This window comes from Cyclopterus lumpus, chromosome 6, assembly GCF_009769545.1.
Source record: "Cyclopterus lumpus isolate fCycLum1 chromosome 6, fCycLum1.pri, whole genome shotgun sequence".
Taxonomy (NCBI): Eukaryota; Metazoa; Chordata; class Actinopteri; order Perciformes; family Cyclopteridae; genus Cyclopterus; species Cyclopterus lumpus.
In genome coordinates, this window is record NC_046971.1 from 24,010,255 (window position 1) to 24,030,146 (window position 19,892).

The 19,892-nt window shown below is 38.5% G+C and overlaps 1 protein-coding gene and 2 long non-coding RNA genes across 4 annotated transcripts; all 3 read left to right on the plus strand.

Moving 5' to 3' along the window:
- The first annotated feature begins 2,516 nt into the window (after positions 1-2,516).
- On the plus strand, positions 2,517-6,379 carry LOC117732321 (laminin subunit alpha-4-like). The gene is made up of 9 exons (XM_034535212.1): positions 2,517-2,618; positions 2,929-3,059; positions 3,219-3,386; positions 3,877-4,009; positions 4,130-4,284; positions 5,108-5,300; positions 5,514-5,651; positions 6,113-6,272; positions 6,375-6,379. Exons 1-9 carry the CDS (start codon positions 2,574-2,576, stop codon positions 6,377-6,379), a joined length of 1,128 nt encoding a protein of 375 aa, XP_034391103.1. The 5' UTR covers positions 2,517-2,573.
- Positions 6,380-6,844: 465 nt separating this feature from the next.
- Positions 6,845-13,619, plus strand: LOC117732840. 2 transcript variants are annotated; one of them, XR_004609638.1, is made up of 3 exons: positions 6,845-6,882; positions 10,618-10,724; positions 11,706-13,619. It is a non-coding gene; the product is annotated as an uncharacterized LOC117732840 (long non-coding RNA). The 2 variants fall into 2 exon arrangements; XR_004609637.1 differs by lacking the exon at positions 6,845-6,882 and adding an exon at positions 10,229-10,315.
- A 2,737-nt stretch (positions 13,620-16,356) lies between these two features.
- LOC117732437 lies at positions 16,357-19,601 on the plus strand. Its single transcript, XR_004609600.1, has 4 exons — positions 16,357-16,492; positions 18,158-18,220; positions 18,621-18,770; positions 19,469-19,601. It is a non-coding gene; the product is annotated as an uncharacterized LOC117732437 (long non-coding RNA).
- The last annotated feature ends 291 nt before the right edge of the window (positions 19,602-19,892 follow it).

Consider the following 19,892-nt stretch of genomic DNA (forward strand, 5'->3'; position numbering starts at 1 on the left):
AACTCATATCTATAACATCTGTTAAATGTCTTTTCAAAATCCAGAGGGTTTTCTGAGTTATCACTTTTAAATGTCTCACTCCTTTATCTTACATTATTGGAATTGGTATTATGCGTTTCATCATACAATCTGGTCAATTTTAATTTGCTGCCTTCTGTGAAGCACTTTGTAACTTGGGTTTAGAAAAATACTCTAAAGATTATTATTATTTAGAATAACAGCTTAGTTGCAGTACCTTTTATTATTAATATGACTTTTTGTTAGTAACTACGTGAGAAAACATTCAGTAATTATTCCTGTGCAAATAATATTATATATATTATAATAAAAAAAGGCTGTGCTGGCCGTGCCTTTCAATGTGTGTTAATGCATGCGAGCGTGCCCCACTGGCTAGCTCACTGCGGTCTAACTGATGACGTTGTCACAGAAGCGTAGCGCCCGCCCCCCGGTTCCCCTTCAAGTAAACACTGTTAGCTCTCCGCAGTAGTAACCAGAAGAGAATGGGTGAACAGGAACAATAATTATTCACGTTACATTCAGTGTCTACGAACTGTAGTACATAATATTAGGCCTAACAACTGCAGACTTTACCAAACCTTTTGTTTGGATTTCATAAGGCAGCAATGATCGTGTGCGTTTCCCTTCAGACTCCTCTGGGTAACCTTGTTGCTTTTTGGCTGGATGGTCACCAGGTCCCGGGACACCGCGGGCTTCTTGTCAGCAATAGACTGTTACATTTCCCTCTGTAAACGTGTATCAAGTCGCAGGATTTATGTACACGGCAACAACAAAAACTACCTACAACAGTCATAATTCATAACAGTGTTTGATGGCAACACCAACATGATGAGTCACACCGATAGGTATTTTATGTTATCATGGTTTTGTCTAACTTAAAACCAACAAACAGGATTTAGGATAGTTTAGGATAGCTCACCCTTATCAGCACTGTTGCCTTTGTTAACGCCGTTAGCGGCCGGCTTATGTGTTGCTATGTGCCGTGTGGAGACAATCCACAAGTCTCTGAATTTCACATTTGGCATTATACAGTTTCTTGATTTGTTTTAGATCATTTACATTGATTTGATCTGTTATTTTTAAAAAAAATCACTTTGATCTGATTTTGCTTTTTTGTATAAGTTGCTTACTTGTGTGAACCGCTTGTTAAACTTGGGATTGAAAAGTGCTCAATAAATGAAGATAAATGTTAATATTTGTACAGTTCTAGGGTAAAGGAAAGCCAACCAAATCAAATAGAGGGAAAACATCCCTGCACTGTACACAGAGGTCCAAGTCAAGCCTTCAGTCACTAGACGTAGGATCCCATGATGACTTATTCATTACATACGAATAGGACATAAGAGCCTTCTTTTCACTGACGGACTGAAACTGCATTTACATCAACTTTGAGACATCAAGTCAAATAGTTTCCAAATAATGTTGAGTTCACAGAATTTGGTCTCTTCACACACAAAATAACTTAACACTGTCATCTAGAGGAAGGACACAGTAATTACACTCAGGCCATTAAATAGGTTGCTGGTGTTCTTTCAGTGTTCACCAAAAGAGGAATCTCCCTCTAGAGGAATTGGAATGATAACAGCTAGCTTGCGTGAACCTTTGTGCCTTTGAGCTCCATGTTATAAGGCAGAGTCCTTCCTTACTGCAAATAGATGTATAGTTAGGCTGTGCACTCCAACAATAAATAAAGAAACGGACAAAGTCAAAATATAATGTAATGGGCAAAAGTATAAATTGAAATGCCGAAAAGAAACAAAAAAGTTCAAATAAGTAAATAGAGCAAAGTGCTACTTCAAGATGGTAGCTTCCAGCATTTTGACACATTATATTATGATTGATCTGTTACTTCTCTACGCTTTATTATCATCATCATCATCATCATTTCTATCAGAGAAACATTTTCTAAACGCACATGTTCAAATGCATCCCTCAACCTCCCAGAATGAATTTACAATAGTACAAATTAAAACGTTCACAAGCACCGTGTGAACACGTGTTGTGAACGTTGAGTGGATCATGTCGGAGCTCCTCAGCGGGTCCTGAGGAGAGGCCACGCAGATGAGATGCTGAGGCTGCTGCAACACCACGCCCCCACCTTACAGATGCGTCATGTTTCTCGTTGTCTGTAACGTGACACTAGATCCCGTCACCGGCGATATCTTTTGTTTCAATTAATGCAAAGCAGCGGTGCGCATTCCAGATGGAGTCGATACCATTAAGTGTCTGTAGAACAGGGGTCTCAAACTCAATTTGCCTGGGGGCCACTGGAGGTAGAGTCTGGGTGAGGCTGGGCTGCATCAAGTATTGTAATTGTAATTATATAAGCCCATAGTTCACAGAGGTGTGAGTTTTTAAAGCTTGTTGAGAAGTACTTCTGCCCCTAAATTACCTAAAGATATAGCTTTAAACGTTAGTTTGTTTAAGAGCTCTGCCTCCGTCAGGCTGTTACATTCTGTCTCTTTTCAGGTTGAAGACTCTGTTTCGCAAGCAGGGCTCTCTGAAGGGCTCTCTGAAACGTGAAGGCCCAGAACTCCCACATCGACCTGAAGAGGATGAAGCTCTCCGGAGTCAGTTTCGGTTGTGACAGTGACCTGCTGGTAAGAATATGCAGCCCACCATTCAGCTCGTATAAAGAGGAGTACATTTATATGGCATTAAATTGTATATTTAGAACTGCAGGTGTCCACAATCTCAATTTCCTATCAAGCTCAAATATTAGTCTTAACGTTGCTCTTTTAACCAACCAGTAATTCTCTTGAGGCACATGCTCATTTATTGTGTGTGTGTGTGTGTGTTTTCAAAGTATCTTCCATGATGTTTGTCTTTCTCCCGTGTTGGTCTCTTGGACTTTTAAGTGTCATCTTCCAACTCGTTGAGTTCTGACCTAAGACTGTTGTGTGTGTACAGGACGGAGTGTTCCAGGTGTTTTTGCATGAAGGCCATGTTGTAGTGAGAGCTGGCAACAGTGAGATTAAGACGCAGAAGACGTACAACGATGACAACAGCCACTACATTGCTCTCTACAACAACATCAACTGGTAGGCTGCCTGTGTAATCCTGTAAAAGTCCACGTAAAGCTCTCAGTTGTCTCTTCGTTCCAAATGTCAACATGAAGCCATCAAACTTTGGTATGAATCTAGATTGAAGCGTACATTGTTGACACTGTGTTGAGTGTCTGATGGCTCACCCTGCTCCAGGATGCGTCTGTACATGGACGACGTGCTGGAGAAACTAAACGAGGGCCTCCGGCTGAACAGCAGAGGGCGCAGTTTGACGACCAAGGAGGGAAGCACCTTCCTGGGAGGAATGTCCAACCAAACCCTCTCTAATCTCACTGGATGTATCAGCAATGTTTTCATCAAGAGGTGAGAAGTTATGTCAGGATAAGCAACACAGTTATGTCCAAAACTTTGATATCAGGTCATCAAACAGGGTCAAATCATCTGCTTCTAGCTCCAGTTGTATCCCTCCAAAAAATATATATATATATTTCTATATATATATATATATATAGAAATCTCCATATTCAGATTATATTCATGTTTCACAGACAGTGTTGTTTTTTCCTGTTCTCAACTAACTTGATGTGCTGTCAACTAACAACCTCTGACTCCTTGATAAATCTGCTGTAACATAAGATTCACTGCCATAATTGTACTTGATTTGAATATATGTTTGTAATTTTAGTTTACCAAGATATCTTTTTACCACTTTTCTTCAAATCTAGCAAGTCACTTTCCTTTAATTGTACTTGCGAACATTTTGTGTGTGTCTTGCATGATAAATGATTATGGTACATACATATATTGTAATTCAGCTTTGTCTATAATGTGTGTTTGTGTCTCCTGTCTGCAGTGTAAAGGATTCTCAGACGGTGTTGAACCTGCTGAAAGTAAAAGAAAACGTCAACGTTCCTCTTGACTGTCCTGCTGCCAAAAAACCTCAGCAGATCGTTGCTGCCCAGCCCAAACACAGCAACAAACCCAGGGTACACACACGCACACACACAGCCAATTCTTGCTCTTACCACAAATAAACATTTAGACACTAACTGAACCTCTGTGCCCAGTAATAGACACAACATTAATGTAAACTCTACCTCAAACAGGGAAAGCACAGGAAGCCATCTGGGTCTCGCAGCCGTAACACCAGGGAGTCCTGTCAGGGGGAGCTGTCAGACCAGGAGGCCGGAGCGACGCACTTCAGCGGCTCCACACACAGCTACCGGAGATACAACTCTCTGCCCAGCTCACTCAGCTCAATGTGAGTGTGAACACACTGTGCATTAAGTGCTCACCCGATTGAGAAAACTCATCCCTGGAGTTCATGACATTTGGTCCACAGATTCCTGTCTGCCTCAAGGCGAGTTGTAATCACGTTGGTGATCCTCTTACTTTTCGTACAGCAAGTACAGAGAATGATCACATCTAGAGGGTCTTTTAGTCTCTTTTGTTACATTACATTACATGTCATTTAGCTGACGCTTTGATCCAAAGCGACTTACAATAAGTGCATTAAACCATGAGTCCAAACTCAGAGCAACAAGAATCAAGCAAGTACAATTTCTTCAATAAAGTGCTATCAGTAAGAGCCATTTAAGTGCTACTAAAGTGCTACTACGGCGCTACCTTCCCTATTTAAGGTATAGTCGAAAAAGATGTGTTTTTAGTTTGCGACGGAAGATGTAGAGACTTTCTTCTGTCCTGATGTCAATGGAGAGCTCGTTCCACCATTGAGGAGCCAGCACAGCAAACAGTCGTCACTTTGTTTTAGTTTTGTAGCACTTCCACTGTCTGGTTCAGTATCAGCATCATTTCCAGCATCAGGCTGTTTTATTAAGCTGTGATAAACCACCTGAACTGCCAAACAAAAGACAAAGTTAGCAACTAGCTGGTGAATATAGTGGAACATTTAGCAGATAAAGAACCACATAATTTTCTCTGATTATAGTGGAGCCCAAACCAGAGCTAAAAAGAGTAATTATTGGACATGCATTCATCAAGTAAATACAGGGCTGGACACTAAATACAACACTTACATCAATGTTAATATTTAATCCTCTCTCTCTCTCTCTCTCTCTCTGGAGGCCTCAGATTTCCATGGTGTTGAGGATCAACTCCTCTGATGGTTTGGTGCTGTACGCAGCTGGTGGGCAGCGCAGTGTGGCCGTGATGTCACTCAGCGTGTCAGACGGCCACCTGTTGCTTTTGTTGGACGGCGGAAAGAGGAAGGTCAGCATGCGGAGCCGCAAGAAGTACAACGACAACCAGTGGCACACGGTGAGGTTACAGGCAGGGTCATGTGACTGGTTCTACCCAGGAAGTGAAATTGACTAAATCTATTTGACAATATTTTGATCTCGTAATTTGTCTTTTATATTCCATAATCATAGAATAAAATGTATTTCCTCTGTCTGTCAGAGTTGCATCATATCACCCCGACTGTATCTGATTCACCTGAATATCACAGCTGTTCTGTCTTTGTCACCTCAGGTGTTTATAAAACGCGAAGGCGAGAAGATCAGCCTTATAGTGGACGGTATCAGTGCTCAGTCTAAGAGAATCCCTGGAGGAGACCGGACTCGTCTCGCTGGGCCTTTATATGTTGGAGGAGTCCCGGCCTCACTGACGGTAAAAAAGAGTCGGCCACATGACTGGATGTGATGTATCAGTGTTTGTTTCTACTTTAAACCAACTGTAATTCTTACTCACCAGCTTAAATATGTAATGAATATTTAATAAATAAGCTCTCAGTAATATTTAGACTGCACCAGTTTTCATGGGGGTTGTCGCATTTTTCCACAAACTAAATTTTATAATTAGAAATTATTCCAAAAATCCCCCCAAAAGTTAAAGGGATAGTAGTAGATTGTATGAGGTACTGAAATACGGATTAATGGAGGAAGTAGAACATAATTAGGTAAATATAACTAAAATAGAATAGAAGAACATTTAAAGTTGAAATTGCAAGCCAAAGGTGACAGTGGTGATGAGTAATATCTGAATGTGAGATAGTGATATCTCACACACCAACTCCAAGACAGAAAAGCTCTTTCGTCACACATCATGACTTGTTTTCTTCTCAACTTCAGGCTCCAGGCTCTGGTGGCTTCGTCGGTTGTGTCAGGGACCTGACGCTAAACGAAGCCCTTGCAAAAAGTCCCACTCATAGTCAGGGGACGGTGCATTGCTTCCAGAGTCCTCTCCAGCCCAGAGCGTATTTCTCTGGCCAGGGAGGACACATGGCAATAGGTACTTATCGTCACTCTTCTTCTGTGTTTTTTAAAATTCCAGTCATGATGCAGCTTCTTGTTTGGGTCATAATGTGTCCTGATTTAAGGCGCTTTCTCCCAGCATGATGAGTCCTTGGTTCTAGATAATGTAATGTAGGTCGGGATCTGGAAATCCAGCTGGACTCTGGGCTGCTGTTGCATGCTGGGAAGTGACCTGACCAACGCCTGAGTTTGGTTCTCAGACAGGTGAGATGTCACCAGGGAGGGTTTTAACAATAGCTGGAGTCTATTTGTGTTGAATTGTAAAAGAAATTCAAGAAAACAAAAGAAGGTAATAATAATAATTCAACTGCATTGTGAACTGTGTGTGTGTGTGTGTGTGTGTGTGTGTGTGTGTGTGTGTGTGTGTGTGTGTGTGTGTGTGTGTGTGTGTGTGTGTGTGTGTGTGTGTGTGTGTGTGTGTGTGTGTGTGTGTGTGTGTGTGTGTGTGTGTGTGTGTGTGTGTGTGTGTGTGTGTGTGTGTGTGTGTGTGTAGGTGACTGTTTCATTAAACAGCAGCAAAGTTGAATTCTCTACCTCCTTTACTCCTGAGGAACCTCTATGTAATGGACGCTGGCACACAATCACAAGTGAGTTTACACCAACAAGTTATTTGTCTCTGCACCCTAAAAAATGTGACCAATGGTAACTTAATAAAATTATGGCAACAAAGTGACAATTAATATAATTAATAAAAAGTATTAAATGGATGAATTAAATATAAACAAAAAAATGATGTAAATTATAATAAAGGCAACAGTTAAAATGTGTTAGATTGAGTAATAGATCGCCAAATTGTGAGTTATATAGACCAAAAATATTTAGTAAATACAAATCAATTTCACAAGGAAAATGATTTATGTTCACTTAAAATATCATCAAAAGCAATTTACATGTATTGAATATTTCAGTGAAATGTATTTACATTTACTGAATATTTGGGTAAAATGTATTTACATTTACTGAATATTTGGGTAAAAGTAATTTACATTTATTGAATATGTGGGTGAAATTGTTTTACATTTACTGAATATTTAGGTGAAATGTATTTACATTTACTGAATATTTGGGTGAAATTGATCTACATTTACTGAATGACATTACATAAATGATATTAAATCTATTCAATAATATTACTTGTCACTTTGTTGCCATAATCTTTCAATGTCTAAATTACTCAATACTATGCCATCTTCGTGCCACAGTAAACTTAACTTAAGCCAACAGATACATACAAAGTATAGCAGGTAAACATTTATTTGTGCAAATTTGTTACATTTATATAAAATTCTTCATGTGCAAACTTCTCTATAAAAACACACAATATGCAATTCCGCCTTACAGTTAAAACACTACACAAACAGCTGCTTGTGCATCAAATAACATGGCACAACTACACTTCTCACTGGGATCCTTAAAAAAATTATAAACTCAAGTTGAACTTAACCACAGGTGAGTTTTGAACAGTGACATATAAATTGTTCCACAAGGGTCCATTCTATTAGGTTAACAGTTTGTTCTTGAGGCTGTTTACTTTCAGGGACAGCTTTGAGCAGTCCAGCTCCAGTAGGAGTTTCTGAAAGACCTCGAAAGTATATCGGAGCTCCTTGGGATAGGCAAGGTTGACTGCATACGCCAACCCAACCAGCATGCAGCAAGCCCTCGGAATGTTATCCAGAGCAGTCACAACTTTTAGTCCCTCTAAAACGATACCGACATCGTCTAAACCCTCCACCGTATAGATTTGTATCTTTTGCGTGGCAAGGTCCTGTGCCACACTGTCTTCATCAGCATCCTGAAATAGCAAGAAGATTGTGTATTACGGACTGTAGAGCCAAAAGATAAGGTCCTAATTGAACATTTATTTATTTATTTATTATGTAAATTGACCATTTACATAAGTGTTTGAGATGTTTTGCAAAAGTGTTTCTTTAAAAAGTGTATAATCATTTCACCAACAAATGAAAACATTTCAATGACCAAAGATCTGTGATGAGTCACATTTGTAAATATCTGTACTTTTTTTTTTTTTTTACATCGAGCACGTGTATTGATAAATATCGTATTTTGAACTAACAGGCTGGTCATATGAATGAATTGGAATTATTTTCAATGAAACTGTAAAAACCCAGTAGCTTCTGCCACAAATTACTGGGATAAAAAAAAGGTATGATTGTATTTTGTGATTTGACCATCCCAATACATAAAAGGTAGAAGAGATGAGAAATAATCACTTTCTTTATATTTCAACATGTACTTCAACTTACATCATATTCTTTTAAGAGTTGATCCGTGGATTCCCCAGGGTACACCATCAAACACCGAATGATGGTATCTCTGGTTGCGTGGATGCTCGGGTTGCTTGGATCTTAAAATGACAAAAATAAACATGAGTAACGATCACCTACTGATCTTAACTGGTTAACTTGTATTACTGTTAAAAAAAACTAACTTGATGTGCTGTCTCAGGGTCCAGCCCAATGAAACACTTACTGTCATTATTCCACAGAACCCAGGAAGTCAATCACAAAAATTCCCACAAAACCACAACATTTTACAACTTTCTTTTTGTATGATCAAGACATACCATGTTAGTCAGTGAGCTCTCTGTGTAATGTAATACAATTCACGTAAATAGTCTCAAGTGTGTGGAAAATTATGACAAACCATGTGTCATCATAACTTAGTTGTATGTGTATGATACATTTGTTTGTGATACATTTATAGAACATACACTGTGTGTGGAATTTGGTATCACAGCATATTGTGTATTGAATTATGATGCATACCTTTTGATGAATTTCAGTAAAAGATTGTTGATGCACCCGGGGAGAAAAATACCTATTAGATTCATACAAGCACACACAACACATGAAACATTAACACTACACAAATATTAAAAGTTTACATTTGCCTGTCCACATACAGTATGATTAACATCTGAGGATTACAGACTTACCAACATTGGCACTCAGGTACCAGACAACATTTTAAGAGTTATATTGTGAGAATAAGCAGATGAAGTATAACAACTATAGCATTGTAACATAAGATTTACATGCGTATCACTGTAGTTGCAAACAGTCCGCAGCGTGCTCTAAATTACTGACCTCAAAACAGCATTCACATAGGCAGTTTGGTGTAACATCAACTATCAGCACGAGCAGAGACCACTCTTTGAAACTTCACTACACATGGCGATCTGAATCTCCTGCTGCGGCCTCTCAGTACCATGAAGGAGACGTGACTGCGTGACTACTAACGACGGTGAACTTGGGATAGTCAGAGCGTGCACAAAACACAGTAACAGCCTGGAGCTGAATATCACGTCAGCTTAAAAAAAGATGAAGGGAAATAGCAGTCTTTGTTCATTTATTTCACTAACTATTCTCCAGAAATGTACCTTACCATTAAAGCTGCATGGTCTAACCCGACTGCTTTTAACAGTTATGTTAACATTACTTGACAAAACAAAATGCAGTGATATTAATATAATTCGTGTGCCTCATTACTAACCTTTGTGAGCAATGTCTGTTCCTACAATTGCATTAACCTTAATGCGCTCTCTTCGCTAGCTAGCTAGGTTAGCTTGTTGCAGCGGTGGAGCGGTGGAAACCACCAAACTCGATCTGAGCTGATATCTCAAAAAAGCATAATATATACGGGATAATGAGGAAGGTTATTAAATTGTGGCATTGAATTGACAACTTGTTCAGTCCTTTAGCGGCGTAAAGACAACGTAGACCAACTTTTTTTTTAAATCACTAACATAAGCTTATGACTTAAGTTAAATAAAGTTACAGCACAGTAAAGTTGACATGTTTGTTAACTTCACAGTAGTGCAAAACACTGTTCAACTGCTGCAACAACTTGGTTAAAACTTGTTCGTTAACTAACTATAATTAAACAGGTCTTACCTTTGGGAAAACAGTAGCCCTTCAACACGTGGCAGAAGATGTGCATGTGGCGCAGAATGCGTTAGGCGGAAGTGGAAGTTGATTAAAAACAAGGACCTCCAAATGAGTCAAATTCATCAATTTCCTGCATCTTTGACTTTATTGATGAAATATAATTAAAGTTTACTCCGTGATTCACAGCTGATTTTATTCATTCACAATTAAGTAAAAAGTAATTAATAATTAAACAACATTTCTTAAACTCAGCTCAATGTAATTAAAAACGGTACATAGTCATTTTTATTATGTAAAAGTTACTATTATTTATTTAGGAGATATTAATTCATTCAAATCCCAGTTTTCACAGTGTGTGTCGTTGCCCTGCTGTAACGCTGAGATAGTGATGCTGCGTCGTCTCTGCATCTCCAGTCGTGAAGAAGAACAATGTCCTGCAGCTGCATGTTGATGCAGCCAGTGAGCACAGCGTCGGCCCCAAACAGAGCCGCTCTGCAGGGTCCAAAGAGACCGTTTACCTGGTGAGTACACAGTCCCCCTGTTTCAACCTTTTTTTCTTCTTTTTTGCACAATGCCAAAATCATGGACTTCAGCCTGATCCTGTTTAATTATGTCTTAAATAAAAGTAATTTTCCTCAAAGCACCACCATCTGAGAAGGTTTATTCATTTGGATCCAACTCAATGTCCTAATGAGGTTCTGATGTTATCAGTTAACTCATATACCCGTAATCCCAACATTTTCCTTGAAATATTTTCTCAATATATTAATTTGTTTTCCCAAATATTGCATTTTTCTATAACATTGTAATTATTTCTTGTTATAGACTTTTTTATACCCAAGGGGAATCCACAGCACTGCACATCTAAGACAACAATACATATAATGTCAGAATAGTAACAGCATACATTCTTGTGATATTACTTCCTTTCTCTCTATGGTGGTTTTCTTTTGTTAGTCACTTTAAACTAACTCAACAGGTATACACTAATAACTGAAACGATTCTTTGATATATTTCAGTTAGATAACTGTTAATAGGCTGCAAGAATATATTCTCGATGAATTAATGTATCTATACATTTTGTTTTCCAGAGCTCAAGGCATTGTTCTAAAATAGCTTTTCTCGTCAGTCCAACTCCCGGTTTAAAACCCCAAAATGTTTAATTAACAATGATATAGTTTGAAATGTACAAATCTGGCCATCTGGAAACAGAAAATAGTTTACATTTTTTGCTTAATAAATCATTTAAATATCTCATAAACGTAAACTTAAACTTGCACTTTAATTAATTAATTAGAATTTGGGTTCAACGGTAACTCCTATCTCCAGAATTCATATGGTAATTCTGTCACTTTCACACAAATGTGTAATAGGTTAAAATGATGAAGTGATGACATTTTGGACAGACGTGGATGTAAACAGCAACATGATTGGCTGGTGGAGGAATACAACCGCGAGGCGGTAACTCTAGATTCATGTTGTTTGCCCGTCTGTCCACTAGATGGCGTCACAGTTCCTGGTCTGCCTGCAGGCCTGCCAGACTTCCACGGCTGCATCCGCCAAGCGACGATCAACCGCAGACCTGCCATGCTGTCCAAACCCCTCGCTGTGTGTGGAGCCGTGGGGACGCAGGGCTGCCCACACATGTAAACCCAATACACAGTCTTATCTTCACATTCCCAAACTGACAATTACTGGTGATGGGTGTCAGGTTACTGTAGCTAATTTAAAATATATATTAATATTTATTTTCTATTTTCAGAAAAAATTATATTTTACAGTTTGTTGTTGCAATATTACTGGTTTGTTATTGTACTACAGGGTGCTATAACAACTGCATAGAGATGCACTGATACAAGTGACTGCTACAAGATATCAAATATCAACTCTAAAATCTAAAGATAATTCTGAAATGTGAAGTTTATTGTCAATAAAGGCAACACTGCTTGAATTTTCTTGCTTTTGAAAGCAAATGGTGAAAAGTAAATGTCAATCGTCCAAACACATTTTCTGGATCTGCATTATATATTAAAGTAAATGATGTATACAGTTGTGTATCGTGTATCTCTAGCAGAGAATGTTAAGAATACGTACTGAGTGAAAACACTGTGAAAACTGATGTATGAGCAACGTCCTCAAGCAGTGCAGATGGGCAATGACATTTGGGAATATCAGACTCAGTGATGCAAAGATGAATACATTTACCATATAACACCAAAAAGGTTAAAAAGAATATAACATTAGGGTTGCGTTGCACCAAAAAGGATTAATGAATCTACGATTAGTACTAATCAGAGTTTAGCCAAACTAGATATTAGGAAATACATACATTACATTACTCATGATGGCTCTGCAGAGGTCTAATTTCTCCTCCGAGAAAAACTTAGACTGCCTGTTGGCCCAATATTCCTGTTCAGCTCCACAACAGTTTCCTTGATGAACCAATAATATCTTGAATGAAAATCAGCAGCAGCATTATAAAATCTGTCCCTTAACTTTCTTCGAGGAACTTGATTATTTTTGCTCAATCCCTCTCAAAAGTTTTGGTGCAACGGAATTGAATATTATCAAGGTTTAGAGTAAAAACTAAACTGATGTTAAAAGAGAGGTTTGAATATATCTCTTTAAGCTGGTCTAAATGATTGTTACATGATTTTGAAGGTACATTTACCATGCCTAGTTAACACATCAGTTATCAAAGGATGATCACATAGCCTAAATGTGATGTACAGATACTTCAAACATACAGTAGTTTAGTTTATGGGAATTTTACTGCCCCCCCCCCTCCCCACACACACAAACAAACAAACAAATATTGTAGTTTTTACCTCCACTGCATTTGTCAGACAGGATTAGTTACATGTGTTTTTGTCCCATTCCTGTCCAGTGAAAACCAAAAATCTCCAGATGTATTGATTTTGAATGTTTTTTGTAAGCTGAAGGATGAAGTGTTCCTTTATATGTTGAAAAAATAATCTTACTATTCAAATATTTTTAAAAGCTCTTGAATCGGCTAGAAAATGCATCACAGTGAAGTTAACAGCGCTTTTTTCTGAGTTCGCTCATGAAAAGTAGACTTTTTAGAGATATGTGGTTCTCACAAGAGCGAACTCTACAAATATGACCTTATAGAATAGGCATTGCTACAAAAACAGTATATAAGAGTTAAAATATCTAAAGCAGTAATATAATACATTACTTTGACTTGCAATGGAATATTTTCACTGTGTGGTATTAGTACTTGTACTTCACTAAAGGATCTGAATATTTCCACCACTGGTATTTACACACAAAAGGGAGATTAGAGAGGGAGATCAGTCATTGGCTGTTGTTGCTTGTGTTTAAGGGACTTAACGTTCTTTTCTCTTCTACAGTAAGGGTGCAAAGCAAAAACTCAACTATCAGTTAGGTAGAAGTTCCTTCTCCTCCTCCTCACACAATTTCTTTTTTCGTTCTATCAACCTTGTTGTTAATGCTGCATTCAAGTCACGTTTCCGACTTGTGAATGGTGTTCATGTCAACATCCAAATTATAACAAATTATTTCTGAATGCTCTAATGTCCTTTGTCCATTTTTTGTTGTCCAAGGTAATAAAACCCAAATTAAATAAATATAGTGCTATATTGTCACAGTATTTGAAAGCCTCACAGGGCATAAAAGTGGGATTGATTGCTATATGAAGAGAACTAACATAACCATCCCATCTGCCAGCTTGTGTCCAGGTTCAGGCAACATTTCCCATTGCTTTTCCTTCACAAATGTAAATATGTACCAAACATGAGTGTGTGTGAAACTTCTATGTAATATAACCACTTTTTAAAGTGTTTGTAAATGTATTTTTAAATAAAGTCTTTTTTTAAAATACAAATTACACTTTTCAGTGTTTGTTTCCCATCTGCAAAAGATGCGCCTTGAGGTTAGTTGTTTTGGGTGCCAATATGATTTTTTATTATTAAGAGTGAATCACAAAAGAAAGCCTGAGAGCATCAGCACTTAGCCAGGCTTTGAACTGTGCAAAGAAGGAAAACAAAATCAAACCCTGGGCTCAATCCTCCCTGAATTTTATAAACTGACCTTTCAGAGTAAAGGTTATTTCAAGTTGCATTAGCAGAGGAGTAGTCATACTGCAGAGCACTGAAGTATGACTACTACTCTGCTAATTATAGTATATATAATATAATATATAGTATATCATATATATATATATATATATATATATATAATATAGTATATAAAATTATATGCTGAAATTGTCCAGCTGATATTAATATATCACAGAAAGAAGACAGTGCCTGAAATTAATTCAGATTAGAAATGTGTCATTATTGCTGTAATCATCAGCCAATAAGTTTAAAAAAAATACGCAGTACAGAAATACACAATATCTGCAATGTTTAGAAACATAGTTTGTCCACAACAGAGCAAGTTTGTTTTTTCTTTGTAGTGTCCTTCTCAGTGCACATCTTGTAATTATTTAAGGGATCCTTATAAAGATATTCATAAGGATATTGGATATTATAGTTATCCAATTTTTCTTTTGTCTTAAATATCAACATCAGGGAGTATCAGAAAAAAACGCCTAGTATTGGTAGGGGTTCTTTACTTTACTGGCTATATGGCTCAATGTTTGCTCCCTTAGCCTTTGATTCTATCAAGAATCTGTACCGCAAGGCAGTGGTTTTCAACTATGCATGGCAGGGGCGTCAAACTCCCTGAGGTAAAATGTCATACCCGCATACCAATTATATATATATATATATATATATATCTATATATCTCTATATATATATATGTATATATGTGTGTGTGTGTATATATATATATATATATATATATATATATATATATATATATTATGTGTGTGTAGATATATATACACACACACACACACACACACACACACCTCAGAGTCCCGGGATAACTCTGGGGGAGAGGCAGGAGCACCTCTGCCCACCCAGACCCTCTCTACTGGGCGCAGCAGAGAGGCTGTAGGGAGCAGAGACTGGTGCCTCTCAAACTAGCCTGGTGAAAGTCACTTCTATTTATAAACTCTGGTTGTGTGCTCCGTGATGTCACTGAGAGAGATCAAAGGCTCTAATAACTGCTACTATGGTAACTGTGACGTAATCTGTTCTGACGTGTGGGGGAGGAGCTAATTTTCTTTTTGAACTGATCAAGAAATCAAAGACTCAAATAATTGTTACTATGGAAACTGACGTCATCTGTGAGGTGTGGGGGAGGAGCTACATCTAACTTTCAAATAACTGTTTCTATGGAAACATTGACAAATATGGCCATGTTTGGTTTCCCAGCATTCAATAAATCCTCATCTTTGCAAAGAAACTATCTATTTTCTTTTATTTCTTATGCATGTTTCACAAGAGCAGCCCAAACACACAATGTTTAAAGTCGCGATAATGCTGCAAGTCGGGTCTTGCAGCATTTCGACGGTGAAAACGTACAGAATAAACGTTACAAGTGGATGTGCTAGCGGATGTTAGCACGGAGCTAGCGGCATCAGAAAAGTTAAAACATTGTAACGGATCCCCGTTACAATGTGGCATGAAACTTACTGGTGGTGAAATTACTCTTTTATTTTCTTCTTTTGGGTCACAATACATTCATTAAACTTGTAAACTATCACCACCGTAAGAGCTTTAGCCTCATACGGGTCCATTAAACTATTACACTTTCTTGCAGATTTAAATGCGCATCCGTCCGTAAGAAGTTCCGTAGTCATACCGTCAAGTTCGCATTCGAACGTAAAACAAAACTGCGTTTCCTTTTAACCTTTTCAAAATAAAAATGTCTTATTTACCTATTAGAGAGGAAGTAGCTTAAAGCCTCTATACATTCTTCAAACAATACAATAACTATGCATACGTCAAAGGCAATAAGACAAATACAATGCAGGCAATAAAAACAAAACAATAAACCTTCCATGGGGTTATTTACAAACAATTTACTACTATTTGTTGTGTGTTCACGTATTGAAGCCAGGAGACCGCGATATATTTGCCGTTGTGCGAGATTAACTGGTTTTTGAATTAACTGTTTTTTTGTTTACATCCGTGAGGCAGATGTGTTGTAGGAGTGGCCTCTCAGGACCCACGTCGACTAATTAGGAAATACACATTTCCATTGTTTAGCCTCTGTCACATTCTTTTTATGGTATGTTGTTAAAGACTAAACACGGATGACTTTGCTGTAAAATGCACGACCTGTTCGGGAGGCTGTGGTTGGTTGATACGCCGAGGACACGGAGCGAGGACGGGAGTAAAGGACAAAGTAGGTGGCTCTGTTGATGCCTGTTCAATATACTACCAACTTCAATAAATACTTGACAAAACGCTCTTGTTGTCAGTCTTATATGTATGTCATACTTCGTTATCTGACGTCAAGTCGATTTGAGACCACTTTCCGCTTCATACAGTGTGTAAATGAAACACGCAGACCGTAGTTTACACCCAGCTCCTCCGCCGCTGTGGGAAACTGATCCGCTCAGATGAACTTGTGACACAACACTGTGCTTTCTCACATCGCTTATGTTTTATGTTCTACGGACAAACATCTCTATCGTCGTAACGATATTCTACCTGTGCAGCACGCACTCGTCCAGATTAAACATGACTGTTCACTGTCATTGTGTTCCGATAATGACCCACATTGAATAACTACACACAGGAGTTAGTGTGTCTAGAAACATGACGGTGGAGCGGCTTGCTGCAGCATTCAGTTCAGATTTGATCAGCATTAACGAAACGTTATCCATCGTCATGATGAATGTATCACACCAACAGTTGCAGCATCCGCAGAAAACACGCGACCAGGTGATGAGCTCTACCTTTAACTGCGGAGAGTAACATTCTGGAAACAGTGCCATGAATCCGCTCGCTGCTGTGCGCACGAGGATTACTGCTAATAATTACACTCATAACAAGGTCGCTGCTTCTGTTTTTGATGATTGGGGGAAAAAGTGTGTCGATAAATCACTGCAGCTATTGGTCAAAAAGCTGCCAATTATATCACGCGGATTATTTAAATCACATGTGGTCTATATTGAAGTGTGGAGTTAAAACGGAATCATAGAGGAAGTATTATTATTATTATTTATTTATTTTTTATTTATTTATTTATTTTTATTTGTAAATATCGTTCACATTCCACATATGAGCACATTGGATTGTCGGATACTTCAACACGTGCCTGGTTAGGATCTATAGAGGTTTTACTTTTCTATTGGTAAACAAAGGTCAGTTAATAAATACATGTCAGAAGAACATGCAGAATTGTATTTTATTAATCTATCTAATAACACTATAAGTTTAGGGCAGTTTGGTCCATACGCTGATGAATGTCACAAGAAAGTCTGCGATATTTAAAAAACGTTTAACTACTTAAAAATACCCCAATCAAACGTATCAAAAGTCTGCAAACAGTATTAATCACCACATAAATACAAAACAACTGGAAATACAAAACGACTGGGTTTATACGAAACTAAAACTGATCATATATTCAAAGTTTCATGAGCTGCATCACCACTGAGGCCACATCCAGCATACAGGCCAAATCATATCAGGGTTTATGAAAAGCAAAATATCCCACAAACGACAGTTCATCTGAATGGTATCATCATGGTTAGAACATTTGGTAGAGGTGTTCACTCCAGAATGAAAAGTGTTTTTGCAGATACTGTTAGATACAATTAGAATTAACATATATTTAAGTGCATATTTTTTATTTGCTGCATTTTGAAGTCAGTATTACGTTTTATCAAAGGATCTTGATATGCCCATATCATAATGTATATTCAACAGCTAGCAGTGGTTTTAGACGGGAGGTTTTTAGGGCTGGGTATTGCGCCAAAATTCAAACTAACCATATTACAGGTGGTATCGAAACTTGTTTCCTATTTGGTACCATATCCCTTTTATTCCCATATCTATAAAGGACGGAGCTCTCGACCTGCTGAGGGAACTAAAGAACATCAAGATGTCTCTGGAGACCCTGCAGGTAATTAACTCCGCCCCTCTGCCGTGTCACTGCCACCGCCAGGTGCACCTAAAGCCACGAAACAACTGACGCAAGATTAATTATTACCGCACAAGTCTGTTTAAGTAAGTACGGTATGGACATCCACCACGGCCGGCCCATCAGAATCGCTCTGTGAAAGTTAAGTTTATGAGTTAACTTCGAGTCTCGCTGAAGTGATGTTGATGTTTACTCAAGGGCGTGTCCCGACCCTTTGACGTCCCTGTTGGGTGAGGTCACAGGAAGCATCCTTCTGACCACAAGCAGTGAAACATCCTCTTGTTAGTCTGGTATTAAGTTGACTTTAAGTAGACCCATCGCTATTCCTTCACAAATGTAAACATGTACCAAACATGAGTGTGTGTGAAACTTCTGTTCACAGTTCTTCTGTTCACGGAATCATCCAACGTTCACTTGATCAGTCAGAAAAGCAGTTATTTCTACTTTCACTCGACGACATGGCTGAAAAAACCTTCAAACGGGGGAGTTTTTCTACTTGGACCCTCCCCTTGACAACTTGTTGGAAGAACATGTGAGATTTGTACACTTTGTAGACCACTCTGTTCAATGTATTTCAACAGAGAGACTTTCTGAACCTCCAAAATACACAACCGTTATGCTAACATTGCTAATATATTTTAGCATTAGTGTATATTGATCCACTAGGACTGACTTTTGACTGTTGTGGCCACATTTAACAGGTTTGTCTCAACCAAAGCTGCTTTCTGTGTCGGTTTTATAGAACAGCATTATCCAGCATTAGTAAATACTGAGAAATACTAATAAAACATATCGTTGGTTTGTATTAAATATAACTTCCAGGTGATACAGATCACACATGGTGCAGGCGTGACAATATATGCAACGTTAATCCTTATTGTTTGAACGTTTTCATAATTCACACGTTACCAACAATCGTGTAATGTTTTTCATTTTTGACAATTTCGCTATTTTACACAAAAAGACATTCATAAATGTGTCCCAAACATAACGACGAGCAGCCGAATGAAACAACCGCAAAAATATATTTTTTTATAGAAAAGCGCCGATATGTTTCCGACTTTTAGTCAATCGGAAAGACGGCTTTAAATTGACTTTTTTTTTAATGTAGTATAGTGTAAAATTCACTATGTAAAAAGTATCTGATTGGTACTCTGTGTAAACTGTAATAAAGCTTCCAGACTGATAATAAAAGTAATTCTCTTGTTTGTTGTTTGTTTTTACCCTAAGATACCCAGAAGGTGCATGTAACAGGTTCGAGTCTGGGGCAGGCACCAAAGAGGCAACACACACACAATTGTGAGGGCAGTAACCGTTTTTATTTATTTGTCACGCTTCTGGTAGCGACCGATCCGGGCCTCCGCTACCCGCTCTTCCTCCTCTCCAGCTACTCCTGTTCTTATATGGAACACAGAACATAATTGATCCCAGGTGAGGCTCATTTACACATCATGACACTGTTCCCTGAACCACACCCCCGTTCCACCCACTCTGCAGCTGAGCCTAGTCACACCCCGCTGCCACATACCTCCACCGCCCGTCTTAGGCCAGGGTGCCATCCGGCCTAACCTACTCCCCCCCCCCCCCCCCCCCCCCCCCCCCCCCCCCCCCCCCCCCCCCCCCCCCATGAGAGCGGGAGAGGAAGTCTGCCACG

Excerpts from the sequence above, each read along its gene's own strand:
- LOC117732321 (XM_034535212.1), top strand. The coding sequence starts at position 2,574 with ATGAAGCTCTCCGGAGTCAGTTTCGGTTGTGACAGTGACCTGCTG. Across the intron at positions 3,060-3,218 it reads CTCTACAACAACATCAACTG|GATGCGTCTGTACATGGACG; the intron begins GTAGGCTGCCTG and ends ACCCTGCTCCAG. Across the intron at positions 5,652-6,112 it reads GAGTCCCGGCCTCACTGACG|GCTCCAGGCTCTGGTGGCTT; the intron begins GTAAAAAAGAGT and ends TCTCAACTTCAG.